The 15,477-nt window shown below is 54.7% G+C and overlaps 1 protein-coding gene across 5 annotated transcripts in view; it reads right to left on the bottom strand.

The window, feature by feature from the left end:
- The window catches only part of RNF144A (ring finger protein 144A), a 114,986-nt gene that overhangs the window by 28,585 nt on the left and 70,924 nt on the right, over positions 1–15,477 (bottom strand). For 3 of the 5 annotated variants that reach the window (XM_077751017.1, XM_077751016.1, XM_077751015.1), the window contains exons 2-4: positions 11,445–11,590; positions 1,196–1,324; positions 1,005–1,065 (exon numbers count right to left, since the gene is read on the bottom strand). In XM_077751017.1, the coding sequence (XP_077607143.1) occupies positions 1,005–1,065; positions 1,196–1,324; positions 11,445–11,579 (325 nt within the window). In that variant the 5' untranslated portion in view covers positions 11,580–11,590. Of the gene's footprint in view, positions 1–1,004; positions 1,066–1,195; positions 1,325–11,444; positions 11,591–14,085; positions 14,116–15,477 lie in introns of those variants that run through there. The other 2 variants (XM_077751018.1, XM_077751019.1) reach the window with 2 other exon arrangements.

Raw genomic sequence — 15,477 nt, 5'->3', positions numbered from 1 at the left:
ATGACCGTGGCACACTTCAGGGAGCAGGGCTGAAGGCCAGTCCTGGATACCTGACCTTGAAAATGAGCTCGTCGTCGCTCTGCATGAGCCACACTGCACTCCTGGAGACCCNGCAGCGCACTCCGGGGGCCTGGCTCCCGCCACGGGGGCTGTGCAGCATACTTCGGGGGCCTGGGGAGGGGATCTGGTCCACACTGCGCCCCACCACCCACCAGAGGTGGAAATCAGGCGAGCTAGTTAGCCTCTGGGGGTGTCCTGTTAACACATGACGACAACAGGCAGGGCTTCCGGATACTTACTGAGCCCAGGGACTCAGCACCAGGTACACAGTGAGTGCCCAGGGCAGGCTACCTCCCGCTCAGTATGGCAGGCATCATAATTCACCTGTGCTTGGCCTCAGAGCTTCCTCCTATGCCTTTGGGTCTTCTGCATGGGTCTAAGGATTTGGTCTTCAAACTGTCAGTCCTAACCCGGCTGAGGAATAATAGTGCCCCCTGAGGGTGAAAGCTCTTTAAACCACCCCAAGGCCAAACCCCTGTTTGTATTTCCCGAATCCTTCTTGTGTGTGACCCAACAGAGCCCCAACAACAGTCCTTCCCAATGTGAGCTCTGCAGAGGGTTCAAGGCAGCAGGTTTCCTGGGGCACCTGGGTGGCCCAGCCGGCCAGGCATCCGACTTTGACACTGGCTCAGGTCATGGTCTCACGGTTTTTGAGATCAAGCCCCATGCCGGGCTCTGTGCTGTCAGCAAGGAGCCTGCTTGGGATTCACTCTCTCTCCCTTGCATCCCTGACACTCCCCCAGCTTGCACGCTCTCTCTCTCGAAAATAAACGGACATTAAAAAACACTTTTCTTAAAGTGACAAATTTCAGAAATCGAATATACGTCGACTCTCTCACTTCTGCCGTAGCCAAATAAGGTACAATCCTGTCCACCAGAAGCACTCCGCGCTACCTTTCTTCTACCACAGGAATCACAGCTGGCCAATATGCTGGGCCACCTACCTCTTTCAAATTGTAGCTTCTTATATCTTTGCATAATTTCCGCCGCCACCATGCACTCGATCTAGAAGGAAAAAGATACAAACAAGAAGAGTCACAAGCCGAGGGCAAGAACACAACAGCAGGTCAGCCTGAAGCGAACCCACGACAGCAGCGAAGCCAAGCAAGCAGGGCCCAGTCGCGCAGGTTACGACCCGGGTTTGTTGGGGGGTCCGTGCCTCTTCCTCCTGCAGGTGACCTTGCTTCGGGCAGGCGGCATCGGGGCAGCTAATCGCAGTTTCCAGTCCTTCTTTGATCAAGAGCTCGACATACTGTTTTAGGCACTGAGAACGGAAAAGAAAAACAAAACAGAGAAGTATCTGTAAACATGTTTACTTCCTGAAGCGGGAAGATGCAGCAGGTGCAGAAGTGATGAATCGAGCTCGTTCCGTTACCATTTCGTGTTTCCCTGCGTCGCCCATAGCAACCGCCAGGTGAGCGGTCTTATTCTCTTGGGTGTTGAGGGGGTGCCCCTGGGCCATGCTGGTCGCAGAACTGAGCTGCGGCTGGGACCCCTGCACCCGACCTCAGCAAACACCACGCCAGTGAGTCTAACGGGCGGACAAAGGTTGGGAAGGACTATGTCTCAAATACATATTAGACATCAGGCACTGCACTCTAACCTTTACACTCCGTTGTTATATGTGCTCCTTAGAACATTCTTGTTTTTAATGTTTATTTATTTTTGAGAGAGAGAGAGAGAGAGAGAGCATGAGCAGGGGAAGGGGGGAGAGGGGAAGTCACAGAGTCTGAAGCAGGTCAGAATCTGAGCTGTTAGCATAGAGCCTGATGCGGGGCTCGAACCCACAGACGGTGACATCATGACCTGAGTCGAAGTCAGACGCTTAATCGACTGAGCCGCCCGGGTGCCCCTACTCCTTAGAACAGTCTTCCAGGACAGGCATGACTGTCCCATCTTTCAGGTGTGAACACTGAGTCACCAAAGAAGGACCTTGCCAGCTTACCCCAACAGCAGGGGCAGAGCCTGGATTCAAGCCCAGCCTGGGTCAACTCGGAAATGGCCCCGTGCTCCCCGTGAGGACCCTCTGCCAATTCTCCCTCACTGAGACCCCACTCATCCAGCGATTACTCACTACGACCAACCTCACCTACAGTGTGGACTGTGGTAAAGTCTGAGGTCAGTCAAACAGAAAAAGCAGGAGGCACAGCCGAGTTCTGGCGAGGATGACAAGGGCGTACTCAGTACCGATTTACCCCTGCTTCAGTCTACCAGCCTGGGAAGCCCACACTCCCCTGCAAAGCACATCATGAAGCACAATTAAAAGAAAAGATACGGGGGCGCCTGGGCGGCTCAGTCGGTTCAGCCTCCGACTCGATTTCAGCTCAGGTCATGATCTCACGATTCACGGACTCGAGCCCTGAGTCTACAGTGTCCGCGTGGAGCCTGCTAGGGATTCCCTCTCTCTCCCTGTCTCTCTGAGTGAATAAATAAACATTTAAAAAAGAAAAAAAAGATATGGCCTTCCTCAGTAAGCACACTATCGAAAGTAATTAGAGACAGACTTTGAAGAGCTCACAGAACTCAGAGCACTGGACCTGGGGCCCTTAAGGGAAGAGAAACCAGCATAAACATCTCAACAGCATCCTCAGATCAACTTGCAGGCATGGCCCCAGTTCAATATTTGGGGTTCAGGGCCCCAACCCCGTTGTTATAGTAACAGTATTAAAAGTAATAGTGATTCAGCAAGAAAAGCCCATGAGCTATGCTTCCTAAGCCTCCCGTCCCCCCAGACGTGCCCCCAGTTCCCTAGAAGGATGCACGGTCATTGCTAACGGATATGCCCAATCTGTCCTGATGGCTGGGACAGATCTTCCTCCCCTTCTGCCAGCTTCATTTTCCCGACCCGCAATTTGGGGTGCTCTAACCCACTTCGTGGCAGATTTGTGGAAGAGCTTCATGCAGGGGAATCTAGAAGACTGCGTGGAAAGTATCATCTGCCCGATTATGTAAAGAATAATTCGATGTAAACGGGTAACTCCCGCCATCCCAGCACATCAGAAGACTTCAACTACTAAAGACACTAGGTAGCAATTTCTTTCAAAAATACCAACCAAGGTCGTCCTCGGAAGGAGCCACTTCCCACAGCCCGTTTCGAGAGCGCTACTCAGGACGCATGGCTTCACATGTCCCCTGCACTGCTGGGGCCCAGAGCCCAGGCCCGGGGAGCGGCCTGCAGACCTGTGTCCTGCCTGGGCTCCCGCTGAGTGCAGACGCCCTGAACTTCTGTTACCCACAGACCACGGGCATTTTACCGGCATGACGGCCACGAAGAGAGCTCGCAGAGAACCGGGCCCGGATAAGCCCACGACGAGCTCTGCGCAGGATGGCAGAGGCCCCGAGGCACGCTCATCAGGACCAGCATCACAAGGGAACCACAGGGAAGTGGGGGCAGCCACAGGGAGCCTCTGGCAGGCCTGGCCCCCCACTCCCCTGCGGCAGCTGCCTGGGGAAAGCACAACACTGTGGCTTCGCGGCGGCGACCCTCGCAACAATGGTCTGTTCACAGTCAGGAGGAACGTGGAATGTCCTGTTTATGGCTCCTGACACATGAGGAGGGAGAGAGGCCGCAGGCTTTTGGAGCCAGACAGGCTGGTGGAACCGTTGTAGGCGGAGGCCGGGGATGGGCTCCTGGATCAGCTCCCTTGACCATAACCTCGGACACCCGTCTTGTTGGGCTCTGGGGGTTGTAAGGAAGGAAGAATGTCAAGGCGCCCAGCACGCTGCCTGGTGCACGGCCTGAGCCGAGCCAACAGCAACTGCGGTTACCTGTGCTTTGTCTACCTGTGCGTGTTTCCTACAGTCACACACATAGAAATGTATCAAAACCTCAGCCACAGGAGGGCTACTTTACTGTTTGTAATCCGTTTGTCTCAACGGGGATCCCTGGAGAACACTGGAATACTGCAAACTGATACAACACACGGCACGGTGCGGAAGGGCACCCCAGAGAGGGCTCACGCTCCCCATCAGAGCTCGTGTGAAACCTGCAGCGGGGCCTGTCGACGACTCCAAAGTCCATGTTCAAAAGACTCGCATAGAGGGGGCACCTGAGGGGCTCAGGCGGTTGAGTGTCCAGCTTTGGCTCAGGTCATGATCTCACGGTTCATGGGTTTGAGCCCCACGTTGGGCTCTCTGCTGACAGCTCAGAGCCTGGAGCTGCTTCGGATTCTGTGTCTCCCTCTCTCTCTGTCCCTCCCCTGCTCACGCTGTCTCTCTCAAAAATAAATAAAAACATTAAAAAAAAAAAAAAAGACTCACATAGAGCAGTGATGAGTGTGTCGCGTGTAGCGGGGAGCAAACATCCCCGGCCACTCAGATGTGTCTGCGCTATTTGCTAAATGATTATAATGACCGTGCTCTGGGAGTACCAATTTGTTTACTACATAAAGAGAGATGATCCAAGTGTCTGACCAGCCATCCATTGAAAACAAGCCCAGTCTTCCTCCAGATACAAAGTGGGTCATGACTCACAAGCCATGGTTTTCAATCTAATAGCTAAAAGAAGTTTAAAACGCACATAAAAATGTGGCCAGATAATTCAGTACATCACACAGTACAAGAGCAGAAATCGATGGATTTCCTGCTATCATATTAATTATAGCTGCCAGCAACCAAATGTCTTCACATTAGCTGCTAGCCCACTCCTACACGCTTCCATTTCCCAGATGAGAAAACAAAGGCTCAGGGAAGCTAAGAACAGGCCCAAAGGCATACTGTGTAAGTAGGGGAGCCGGGACTCATGTGTGCCTGAGTCCAGACAGGGGAGCTTTTGTTTCTTGTTTTTAATTTCTGCCTTCTTCCTCAATTAAGCACTCTTTCAAGTGTAATCATTCAGTGTGAATTTTCAGTTACCTCCTCAGTGTTTTTGTTAGGACAGAGAATCATATGTTCTGTAAACTGGCAAAGTCTGGGTCACCCAGGAAAGCATCTGTACATGATGCTCGGATGCAAGGACAGTCCAGACACCAAACCCCAGAGAGCCACTGTAGGGGTAGGGCGAGACGTGTCTGCAGGCCATGATGGTGCACTGTGTGCCCAACACCCCAGAGGGGACAGGGACCCACCCGGGTGGGGTCAGGAAGGCTCCCAGAGGTGACACACTGGCCTGAGGGACGGGGACATCCCAAGAAATGGGGTGTCTGCTGCACAAAGGGCAGAAAGAGGGAGGAGAGGTGTCGAGCCACAGAACGTTCCAGAACATTCCAGGAATTTCCTTTTCCATTTCGTCGACCAACTGTTTGAAACCCAGTTCCAAAGAGGAGACGGCAATGCTGATTTGCAAGGAAACTTCTGCGGAGTCTGTTTCAGGCCGAGCAGAAGCGGGCCAGAGACGCAGGGCCCTGCCTTGACTACAAGTCTGAATGTTGTGTGTTTTCTCACTTCAGGGCCTGCTGGCTGTGGAAGATCCCGAAAGCAGGAGAAAACTCCAGAAACTTCCCGGAGGTGCCTACGGAGCCGATGCTCCCCAGCGACCCACCACTTACGAACATCACGCTCAGGGAGGAGGAAGCAACGGCGGTGGGACCCCAGTGAGCACTGTTTGAAGAGCAGACCTGGCTTCGCGTCCCAGCTTACCAACTTAGCAGAAGTGCGCAAGGAGCCTCACCGCCCGGAGCCCCAGGGACAAGCCTGCCGCCACCAAACCCGTTCTGGCCTCTAGACCAAGCTGCGGTGGCTGCCTCACCCCTGCAGGCCCCTCCTCCAGGATTAGCCCGCAGCTGGCCCACACGCAGGGACACGGGCACCGTGTGCCCCTTCGGAGGCTTGTGACTGATTACAGATGCCCAGACACTAGCCAGCTGTGGGGGACGTGAGGCGCGCGCTGGACGGGGTGCTGCTCGTTCAACACAGTCCCGCAGAGAAGCAAGTGTCCTTCCCCGAGCCGGGCCCACGTGAGGTGCAGAAACGCCAGGGGCTGTCTTGTGTCAAACCCCAAAGCTGGGGGAGGGAAGAGGCCGCGGCGAGCAGCCGGGCCTCGTTCACGGACATGGTGGAGACTCGCTCGCCACCACTGGACTGATGTCCCGACTGGATTTGCCCTTTAAAGGCTGTGTCACCTGAACCCAGGCTCAGCGGGAGGAGGGGAGACCCGAGCGGGCCAGGGAGACCAGGTAAAACAGCTCGGGCCGAGCGTCCCCACCAGGGCCATGTGGCGCCCCGACCTCGGGAAGCGGCGGTGCTGGCGGCTCACGGTGGGGAACGGGGCACATCCTACAGCCCGGCCTGAAGCCACTAGGGACGTGAACACCTGACCATCGGAACGCGGCATCTCTGGGTCCTGCATGACACATGGGCCGCCCTCGGGCTGAGCACGGAGGACGTTCCGAGAGCCGGGCTGCGCCCAGTGCCTGGTGGGCTCCGATGAGGCGGGACCCAGAGTGGGTGCAGGGCGGGCCCGCAGGTGGCCGGGAGGGGACGGTGAGGATGGTCTGAAGGGGACCCCGTCCTGCTCCGACACCGTGCGGGCTTCCCGGGGAATCGGGGCCTGTGCACGGCTGCTCTCCGCAGGGCGCAGATACTCCAGGAGAAGCTGCACTCTCTGCTCCTGCACAGGACCCACTGGGGGCTCCTGCACCCCCGTCCTTGTCCTTGGTACAGAGCCCCAGCCAGCCAGGGGGCGTGGAGAGGTCCCGGGGAGTGCACCCTCCCCCCCAGTGCACACGCTCCTTCCAAGGGCATACAGCCTCCTCCCCAGGGAGCACAGCTTTCTCCCAGGGAGCACATGCCCCTCCCCAGAGGGCAAACCCTCCTCCCTAGAGAGCACAGCCTCCTCCCGGGAGCACAGCCTCCTCCCCAGGGAGCACACCCTCCTCCAGGGAGCACCTCCTCCCCAGGGAGCACAGCCTCCTCCAGGGAGCACAGCCGCCTCCCCAGGGAGCACAGCTCTCTCTCAGAGAGCACATGCCCCTCCCCAGGTGGCAAACCGTCCTCCCCAGGGAGCACACCCTCCTCCCACCACATCTGTAAATAAGCTGCAAGGGAAACAGCAAGTGCTTTCTATCTGCTCTATGAGAGGAACGAAAATGAGTGTTTAACAGAACCTCACCTTCCTCACAAAGAGGGCATCTCAGAGGGGTCTGTGGTGGGAGAGGTTAACACGTACATTAGAGACGGGGACACTAAGAGGCCAGCACGTCACCTACTCAACATGTACGGATTCACCCCAGAACAAGTCTGGTGCCAAAACCATGCAAGAACAGATGAGCCCTGGCTGGGGGGGGTCGGGGGGAGGAGTCTGCCAAAGGGGGCCCGTGTGCTTCTGAGTGCAGTTCTGGGGTCATGTGCATGTGGATTAAAGGCCTGAGAAGGGGACGCAAGTATGCGACTCAGAGGGCCCAAGTGGTGCAACCGCTCAGAGCTGGGGACGCCTGAGGGCTCGCTCCACCTCGTCAGGCCACGCGGTCTCAACTGTCCACACCACTGAGGACGGCTCCACCTCACAGAGAAGGAGCCGGAAGACAGTGGGTAGATCCATCCGGGAGCCTTGCCCAGGACCCCATCTGCTGCAGCCCGGGGGGTCTCCTGGATGCAAACACGGAGGTGGGCTTTGGGATGGAGAGTCAACTGCCCCAAACAGGGAGAGACACAGCAGGCTCCGAGTGCCGTCCTGGGTTGGAAGATGCCAGGACCCAGGGGTGTATGACCTAGACGGCAGCACCCGGCCGTGTCCAGAGCTGCAGTCCTGCGCGAAGTCCCCCAGCAAAGTAGACCCCAGGAGCCCGCGTTGTCTCAGGGGCTGTGGGTGGACAAGCACATCTGGACACACGCAGCACAAGCTCCGCGCGTCCACGCACGCGGCCCGAGTTTCCGCCATCTGGACGCACGCGGCCCGAGTTCCCGCCATCTGGACGCACGCAGCACGTGTGCTGCAGTGAAGGCAGCCCAGTGAACCTTCTAGAACAGGTCTTTTCGTCTTTCTGGGCTGCCGTGTCCCTTCGTGAGATGGGAGAATTCTGTCCACTACACAGGGCTTCCCGACAGGGGCGTGTGGTGGTGGTCACCAGCACGCGACAGATGTGACCCCCTATCCTTTTCTATCCACTGGGTGGTTTTAGGGCGTCCCTACAACAAACACCACGCTGGCAGGCACGCCCGTGAGCAGCGTGGACAGGGAATCTGAGGACCGAGGGAGGCCTTGTGACAGTGCAGATCAGGGACACAGAAAGGCCTTGCAGGGCTCCGTGTCCACGTGGCCGTCGCCCTGGCAGCCCCACATGGTCCATTCTCAGCCCCGGACCTCAGGGCGCCTCAGCCTGCACGCCTGCCTTTCCCCATCTACACACCCCAGACCAGGCCGAGGTCCTCTACACCACGGAGCCCCCAGCTCACGGGCAGAGGCCGGGAGTCTGCGCCCCACAGAGGCCCAGGGCGCGCAGAGCACCTGGGACAGAGATAATCCACCGAGAGGCAGAATCGGAGCAAGAGTAGTGGTGAGTGTGAGAAAGAGAACAGTAAGAGAAACACGTCAGCCACTGAGAACGCGCGTGCCCACCGTTCCAGCAGCAAACGCCGCGTTGAGCGTCCCTTATGTGGACAATGACACAGACTCCCTGCTCCTCTCGTGGAGGTAAGCAGCCATCCTGACAACACCGTGGGGCGCAAGGAACCAGAAAGTAGGAGGAGCTGGAAGCTTCCAACAGCTCGGAACCGTTGAGCGTAGCAATAGAGGAAGTGGGGAGGCAGGTCAGGACGGGAGCGCCGAGGGTGGATAGGAGGGAGGGACCCCACTGCATGGTGGCATTTCCACTCGAGAGAGTCTGAACTCCAGAGGGGGTCACTAGAACGAGCTACCAAAGGACACCAGGGTGGACAGAGTGGCCGCAGACAGGCAAGCAAAACTGGGGGTGTCGTGCTGTGATGGGGCCAGACGGGGAGGCTTTTGCTGGGGTTTCCACTGATTTCTAAAGCACAGCAGTGACACTGTTGGCTGCGCCTGGATGGGCACTAGACCAGAAATTGCCGGCGCAGACGTCAGGGGAGAAGGGCAAGGTGCTCGCCTGCCTGGAAAGTGGGCGCTCTGAGGCAGCCTGGGGTCACGGACCTCCAACGCCGGGCCACGGCCACACAGGAGGCGGAAGGCTTGGGGTCCAGAGTAGTGGGTTCATTTTCCAGTCACACGAACGGAATTTTCCGTGTGGCACAGTCTGCCATCATTTGGCCGTCGTAGGAGGAGCACTCCACTACAGACCAGGAGTCCCTGGCTTGCTGCGGGCTGGGCTCCACCATCCAGGCCTGCGGAACCCCGTACAAGGATGCGGCGAAGAGGCCTACAAGGTCAGAAGCAGAACCTACACTTCAAGGCAGAGACGCCGGGCTGCAGAGTCGCGGATTCCCCGGAGCCCCTTCCTCCCCCTGAGATCAACGTACCTCAGACGTAACTAACTCTTCAGTGATGAGGTAGTTTATTAAGAGAGTGTCCTCTGGTCTTGCATGATTTTCTCTCTTCACTCTTTCCCACGTCCCCACGTCTGTCCCCCAGGACACGACACCTCTCTGGCAGTGGCCATGACGGTGGGTTGGGGTGACCTGAGGCCCCACACCGGGAAGAAATGGGGCGCGGGCACCTCCCCCACGCTCGACCTGTCAACACGCACCTGCTTCCCCTATTCACGCTGCAGAAACAGGCAGAACTATCCTCAACATTTTAATTTTTAATACCTGGTTGTGACCAAAAACATCTCCGCTGTCACACTGCCTCTTAGAGCTGCAGGCTCCCTGTTTTTGAGGGGACAATGCCATTTCCCCTCTCAACAGCCCCTGGCTTGCATGAAGCACTTGGTGTGAATTAGAGTCGCTTACTTGTTTTTACCACCATTCTCTACCAACAGAAATCCAAAACGGCAGTGAGAGCAGGTAGAAGGCCGAGGAAGGAGCGGGTGACTGAGACACGGCAAAGCCGCCCAGAGGCACAGGGCGGAGGGGACCGGACTCCCTGCTGGAGACCAAGGATCCTCTAAGCCACCCAGACTCGCTCCCTCATCCCAGCGCTTCCTCTGGAAATGAAAACGAGTCCAACACACCATGGAAAGAGGCTGGGGGACTGTCTTTCCACCCCTCCCGCGCCCTCCTCCCTCCCCCCCTTCCCCATCTCAGGGAAACGTCAAAACCAATTGCCTGTCCTCCGCGTTGAAGTGACTTTCCTGAGGCTCTAATGGCACGCACTTCTTGCATGTCAGCGCTGAGGCGGCCTCCCTGCCGTGTACACCAGTGAACCTTGAGTGATCAGTGGTCACCAGTCCCGAGTTAACCCAGCGCTTCTGCCCCGCAGAGCCAGCGGCTAGGGCGGAAGTCAGAAGTCGGAAGACAGAGACATAAATGTTTGCAGAGCTCCGTCTCCCACCTGTGAATGCAGACGGTACTATTGAAGGTGCGTGTGTCCCGGGGACATCATGAGACAGGAGGGAAACGAGGCCTGTGAATCCCAACCAGGAAGGGACAGTCCATCCCCTGCAGGAGCATACATCTAGATGTAACCTAGACATCTGAAAAACACACAGGCAGGCCACCTAGATGGCCCGTTTATAACCCTGTGAAATTCAGAAGCAACTTTTTTGGCTTTTTATGGTTGGAAGAAATCAGTTCTTTTTTCTTTTCTGGATTTTTCTTTTTTTTTTTTTTTTGATTCCTTGAATGGGAAGATCAATCAAGTAGAATTCAATTAAGATGATCTGAAAATAAATCCTCCTTCCTCATTTTTCCCTTTCTGAAGGGTAAGATGCTGGGTCTGAAGTAGGCCTGATGGACATAGAGGTCCCTATAATCACTAGGAGCAGATCATCTTGCCCCCAAATAATGCTGGACACAGTTTATGGGCATTTAAGTGTGATTTCAACATCCTCTTCACAGGACTGAGAGCTGACACGAATAGCTGAATACTCGAACTGTGCACACCCACTCTTATAACCTCAAGCACGTAAGTGTTCAATTCAATTTAAAATAAGGGACTGAGCCTGTGTGGCTCAGTCAGTTAAGTGTCTTGACTCTTGATTTCCGCTCAGGTCATGATCTTGTGGGTGGTGGGTCCTCTGCGCTGGCAGTGTGGACCCTGGTTGGAATTCTCCCTCTCCCTCTCTCTTTGACCCTCCCCCGCTCACACTCTGTGTCTCTCTCTCTCAAAAAAAAGAAAAAACTAAGTAAACCTTTTTAAAAATTTACAATAATATAAAATTCTGTTTAACTGGTAAATTTGGATCCTGAGCACCTGTGACCACCCCCTACCCGGTGCCTGACCGATTTGAAGGAGGATTCCTTCTGCAACTGTGTGAGAGACTCGGTCACGGGAAAAATGTGGGGTCACAGATTAGCCTGGTGCCACGAAACCCCAAGGCGGACACCTTCTCCCGAAATTCCTCTAAATAGCTGCTTTCTTCGGAAGGACCAACCAGAGTACAGAAGATGCACTGGCACTGGGCGATGGTGGTCATCTGCTCCACCGGGTACTCCCCGAGACAGAGCTTGCACGACACCAGCGGGTCGAGGGCCAGGTCCCACGTCGGCCGGAAGCGCGCTGTGGTCATGGCAGAACAGTCTGAAACGAGAGAAGCAGAGCACGTCAGACCCCCGTGTGGCCTCCAGCAGAACGGAGGCAGGAGTCACCTGTCTGGGGCCCCGGGAAGTAGCCAAGGGACTGTTGAGGGGCCCGGGGCTTTAGACAACTCACTTGGGTCCCAGGAGTTCTTTCTAACCAGGGGTCCCAGACGCGGGTCTGTGGACGACTCCTCGCCCACGCTGATGGTCACAATCATGTCTACCCTCAAAATGGCAAACAACCCACCCCCTCGCCACCTTCCCTCCATNTCCCCCTACCCAACTCTCTCTTCTCTCAAAAATAAACGTTAAGAAAATAAAAACTAAATTAAAAAAAGAAAGCCGTGAGTGCAGCCCTTCCTTCTCAGTCTTCAGCGCTCTCGGAACAGAATCCACCTTTCCACCTGCCTTCCAGCCACACCACCCAGGTGTCACCTGACCCCTCCCACCCCGAAAAAGCCCCAACACCACTGCCTCCTTATGCATGGGTAGNAACCCACAAACTGTGAGATCATGACCTGAGTTGAAGTCGGACGCTTAACCGACTGAGCCACCCAGGCGTCCCCACATGGGCAGATTTTCTAAAGCATAAGCCCCAGGGAAACAAGGGCCTTTGGGAGACTTGTTCACTTACACAGATCAAGTGTGCCCATCGGTGCCTGGTGCAAACCACACACTCCACACACACACGTGAAAACCACCTCTACATCCCCATCCTCCAGGAATGTTCTCTGGCCACTTCCTCACCTGCCCACAGTCTGCTTCCTGAATGCACATGTTTTTCTCTTTGTATTCATCACACTGATTCCCACAGCCTGCTACTTGGGGAAGATGGGGAAGGTGTGTGCCCCTAGCCTCTGGCTCAGTGCCTGACCCGCAGTGGCCTCTCAACAACTTCCCGCTGAGTGAATGGACAGATCATTGCTTCTAGGAGTATGTATTCTCGGTCTGAACCCCCAGCACCTGATCTAAGCCCCACAGTGATGGTGCACCAGCAGAAGGTGTGTCCTGTGCTCCCCAAACTCGTAACTGAGTAAGATCCAGTTAAAATTTCAGGCACAGTCCCCAGCCATCTGAACTCTGAGAAGGAGAGCTCTTACTAACCAGCTCTCAGGATCCAAACTGATTCAGACAGCCTGGCATCCTTCTCTGTCCAACCTCGCCTTTGAACCGAGAGACTAAATGATGTAGACAGTGAGAGACGCCCTCATTCCCTGCGAGTTGGTGAGGCCATGAAGGGAGGATTCATCGTGTCCAGTCTCATACTTACAGCAGAGGGATGGATACATGATGACAAAGACCTAACACATGAAGGAACGACAAAATCAATCAAAACACCTGCCGATGTCCAGAACGTACACAAAATGATTCCAGCATCTTAGAAAGATTCAGAGATGTAGGAGACACAATTCCCTGCCCTGGGGCATCTTCAGATTCCATTCAGGAACACCCTTTGCCAAGTACAAAGCTAACTGATATTATAAGGCAGTATATGGTGTACGCAGTATACGGTGTACGTGTGAAATCAGTGCTCAAGACACTTGGTAAAGATGAGAATAAGTCTGGGTAGAAGACTTATCATCAAACTAGAAGAGCTTCAGGAGGAAGATGAAGCTTGAGTGTGGAAGGGAGGCTGCATCTCACACCGGGAATGGGGAGTGGCTATCAAAGCGGGAGGGGAGATATCCTGACGTGTTTCAGCAGGCGGACAGAGTGGGGCAGGACCACAGCAGAAGCCAAAGGCAGCTCTGTGCTCTGATTGCAAACTGAGCGCCCAAAAAGGGTAGGGTGCAGTTGCCTGACTGTCGTCATCGCGGTGTGCCCGTCTCACAGGTGTGGCCCGTCTCTCGGGCTTGCTGTGAGGTCGAGAGCCATGTACAGGACCTGATGCATGTAGAAATGGTCAGAAAAGACCCCCACCCCTCTCCCCCTGCAAGGTCTCATTTAGCCATCCTTTTATCAACGTGCAAGGCAGACTCTGAGGATGCCACTCAGGTCTCCGACAAGGCATCAGACATCACCATCTTTTGTACCAGTTACTCCTAGGGGCAAGGGGTTGTCAAGATCACTTTCTACAATGACTTATATCCCCTTCCCTCATTTATATCAATCATCGTAGTGGATTCTACACTGGGAGCAGAGGGTGGGGGAGAAGTTAACTGCAGAATCGTGAACTCAGAGGAGATTAGACACAAAGAACAAAGGAACATAACTGATGTAAAAATAACAGATAAGCAGGGGAGACCCTGACCTTTAAGAGCCCAAGCAAAGGAGGCCAAAGTTACTGGAGGCCGGCAGGAATCCGCACAGGGAGGAAGAGGGGAGCTGAGCGGGAAGGGCCGGAAAGGGACAGCGCCCGGGACCCCTCCCCGGAAAGCTAATCACCGGGAGCAACTTAGTCTTAAGTAAGTGAATTTTCTATTGTTTGAAAAGAACTCTTTTGGATTTGGCTAGAGTCTTCCAAATAATTTAAACAAACCTCTTAATTTGACCTACATTCAACAGGCCAGCACTCAGATGACGTGGGGTCAGTCAGCTATCTGGGGGTGCACATACCCCCCCCAACTCATTCCCGGTGGAATATGTGTGATATTCCTCAGGCACTCCCAGCTGCCCAAGAACAAAGGAAAGGACAGAAAACAAAAGGTTAAACTGACGAGAGTCTCCATCAGTTCAAATATTTTAGCACAATTACAGAAAAAGGGCAATGTTATCAATAGCCTAAAGTCACTGAGCCCCCCAGGTGCCCCAAAAAACTACTATCTTAATGCTTTGCTAGAGGGAAAAACAACTTTAGCTTGACCACAGCTAGACTTCCAGGACCCTGTGAGTCTTCTTTAGCATATGGAAATCCCTATAATAAATGTTCTCTTGACTTTACCTCCCGCAACTCCACAGTATATAACCGGTCACTCCCCACAACCTCGGTGCAGCTCTTTCTGCCCAGGGGTCCTGTCCCGGTGCTTTAACAAAATCACCTTTCTTGCACCAAACACATCTTCAAGCGTTCTTTCCGGGTCGTCAGCTCCAAACCCACCATCCTGAAACCTCCTCATTATTATTATTTTAAATGTCTGCAAGCATTTCTGAAACCTGGGCTCATGAGCCAAGATTGTCTTTGCTTTATATTCCTCTGCATCTTCTTTTGTTTTATTCCTCAATGATTTTTCTCCTCAAGTAACATTGCTTAAAGCTCACTGTACAGAGTGATGAGTACATTTCGACTATGAACATCCCCTAGCCCTGAAAGGGATCACAGACCTGTACCAAAAGCGTCACCAGCGTGGGCGTAGGCTGCCGACTGGCGTGTCCCTCCCGGAGAGCTGGGGGTGGGTGCGTGAGCTCTGTTGAAAGGCCCAGGCTCGGTTCTGGAGGGCTCTGTAGCAGAGGTCTGAGGGTAAAGAGGTCACCCCTTGGAAGGGAGAAGACCTGGGTTCAGTGACTTGGGTCACTGACTTTGAAGAACTTCTAGGAAAGTGTAATTTCACTCCTTAGACCTACACACCATACCCTCCCACGTACACGTGCAGTGAAGGGTGAGAAGAAATATATTTAGGGCTCCTGGGACATTTTACCCACCTAGGAAATAGAAGTCACCATCCTATGTCAGGTTTAAGGCCCTGGGCATTAACCCACATGGACTAAAGGGACAGACAAGGTGCTGAGCAGAGAAACTCTATGATCAACTCCGTCTTTCAGGAAGCGCCGGCGATGGTGATCATCTCCGCAAGGAGCAAACCAAAGCTGAAGGCTCTGCTTTACTGTCCGCTGTCCGTGTGGTCCCCAATCGGACGGCACCCAGAACGCGCCACAGAACAGCTGACGTCTAACCCTTCAACACAGAGTCTCTGCAGCCCCCACCCCAAGTCCCGGGCAGACCACGTGACA

Source organism: Crocuta crocuta, unplaced genomic scaffold (assembly GCF_008692635.1).
Source record: "Crocuta crocuta isolate KB4526 unplaced genomic scaffold, BGI_CrCroc_1.0 scaffold129, whole genome shotgun sequence".
Classification (NCBI taxonomy): Eukaryota; Metazoa; Chordata; class Mammalia; order Carnivora; family Hyaenidae; genus Crocuta; species Crocuta crocuta.
The sequence above is the reverse complement of the archived record's forward strand: the minus strand, read 5'-3'. Positions and strand labels throughout refer to the sequence as shown.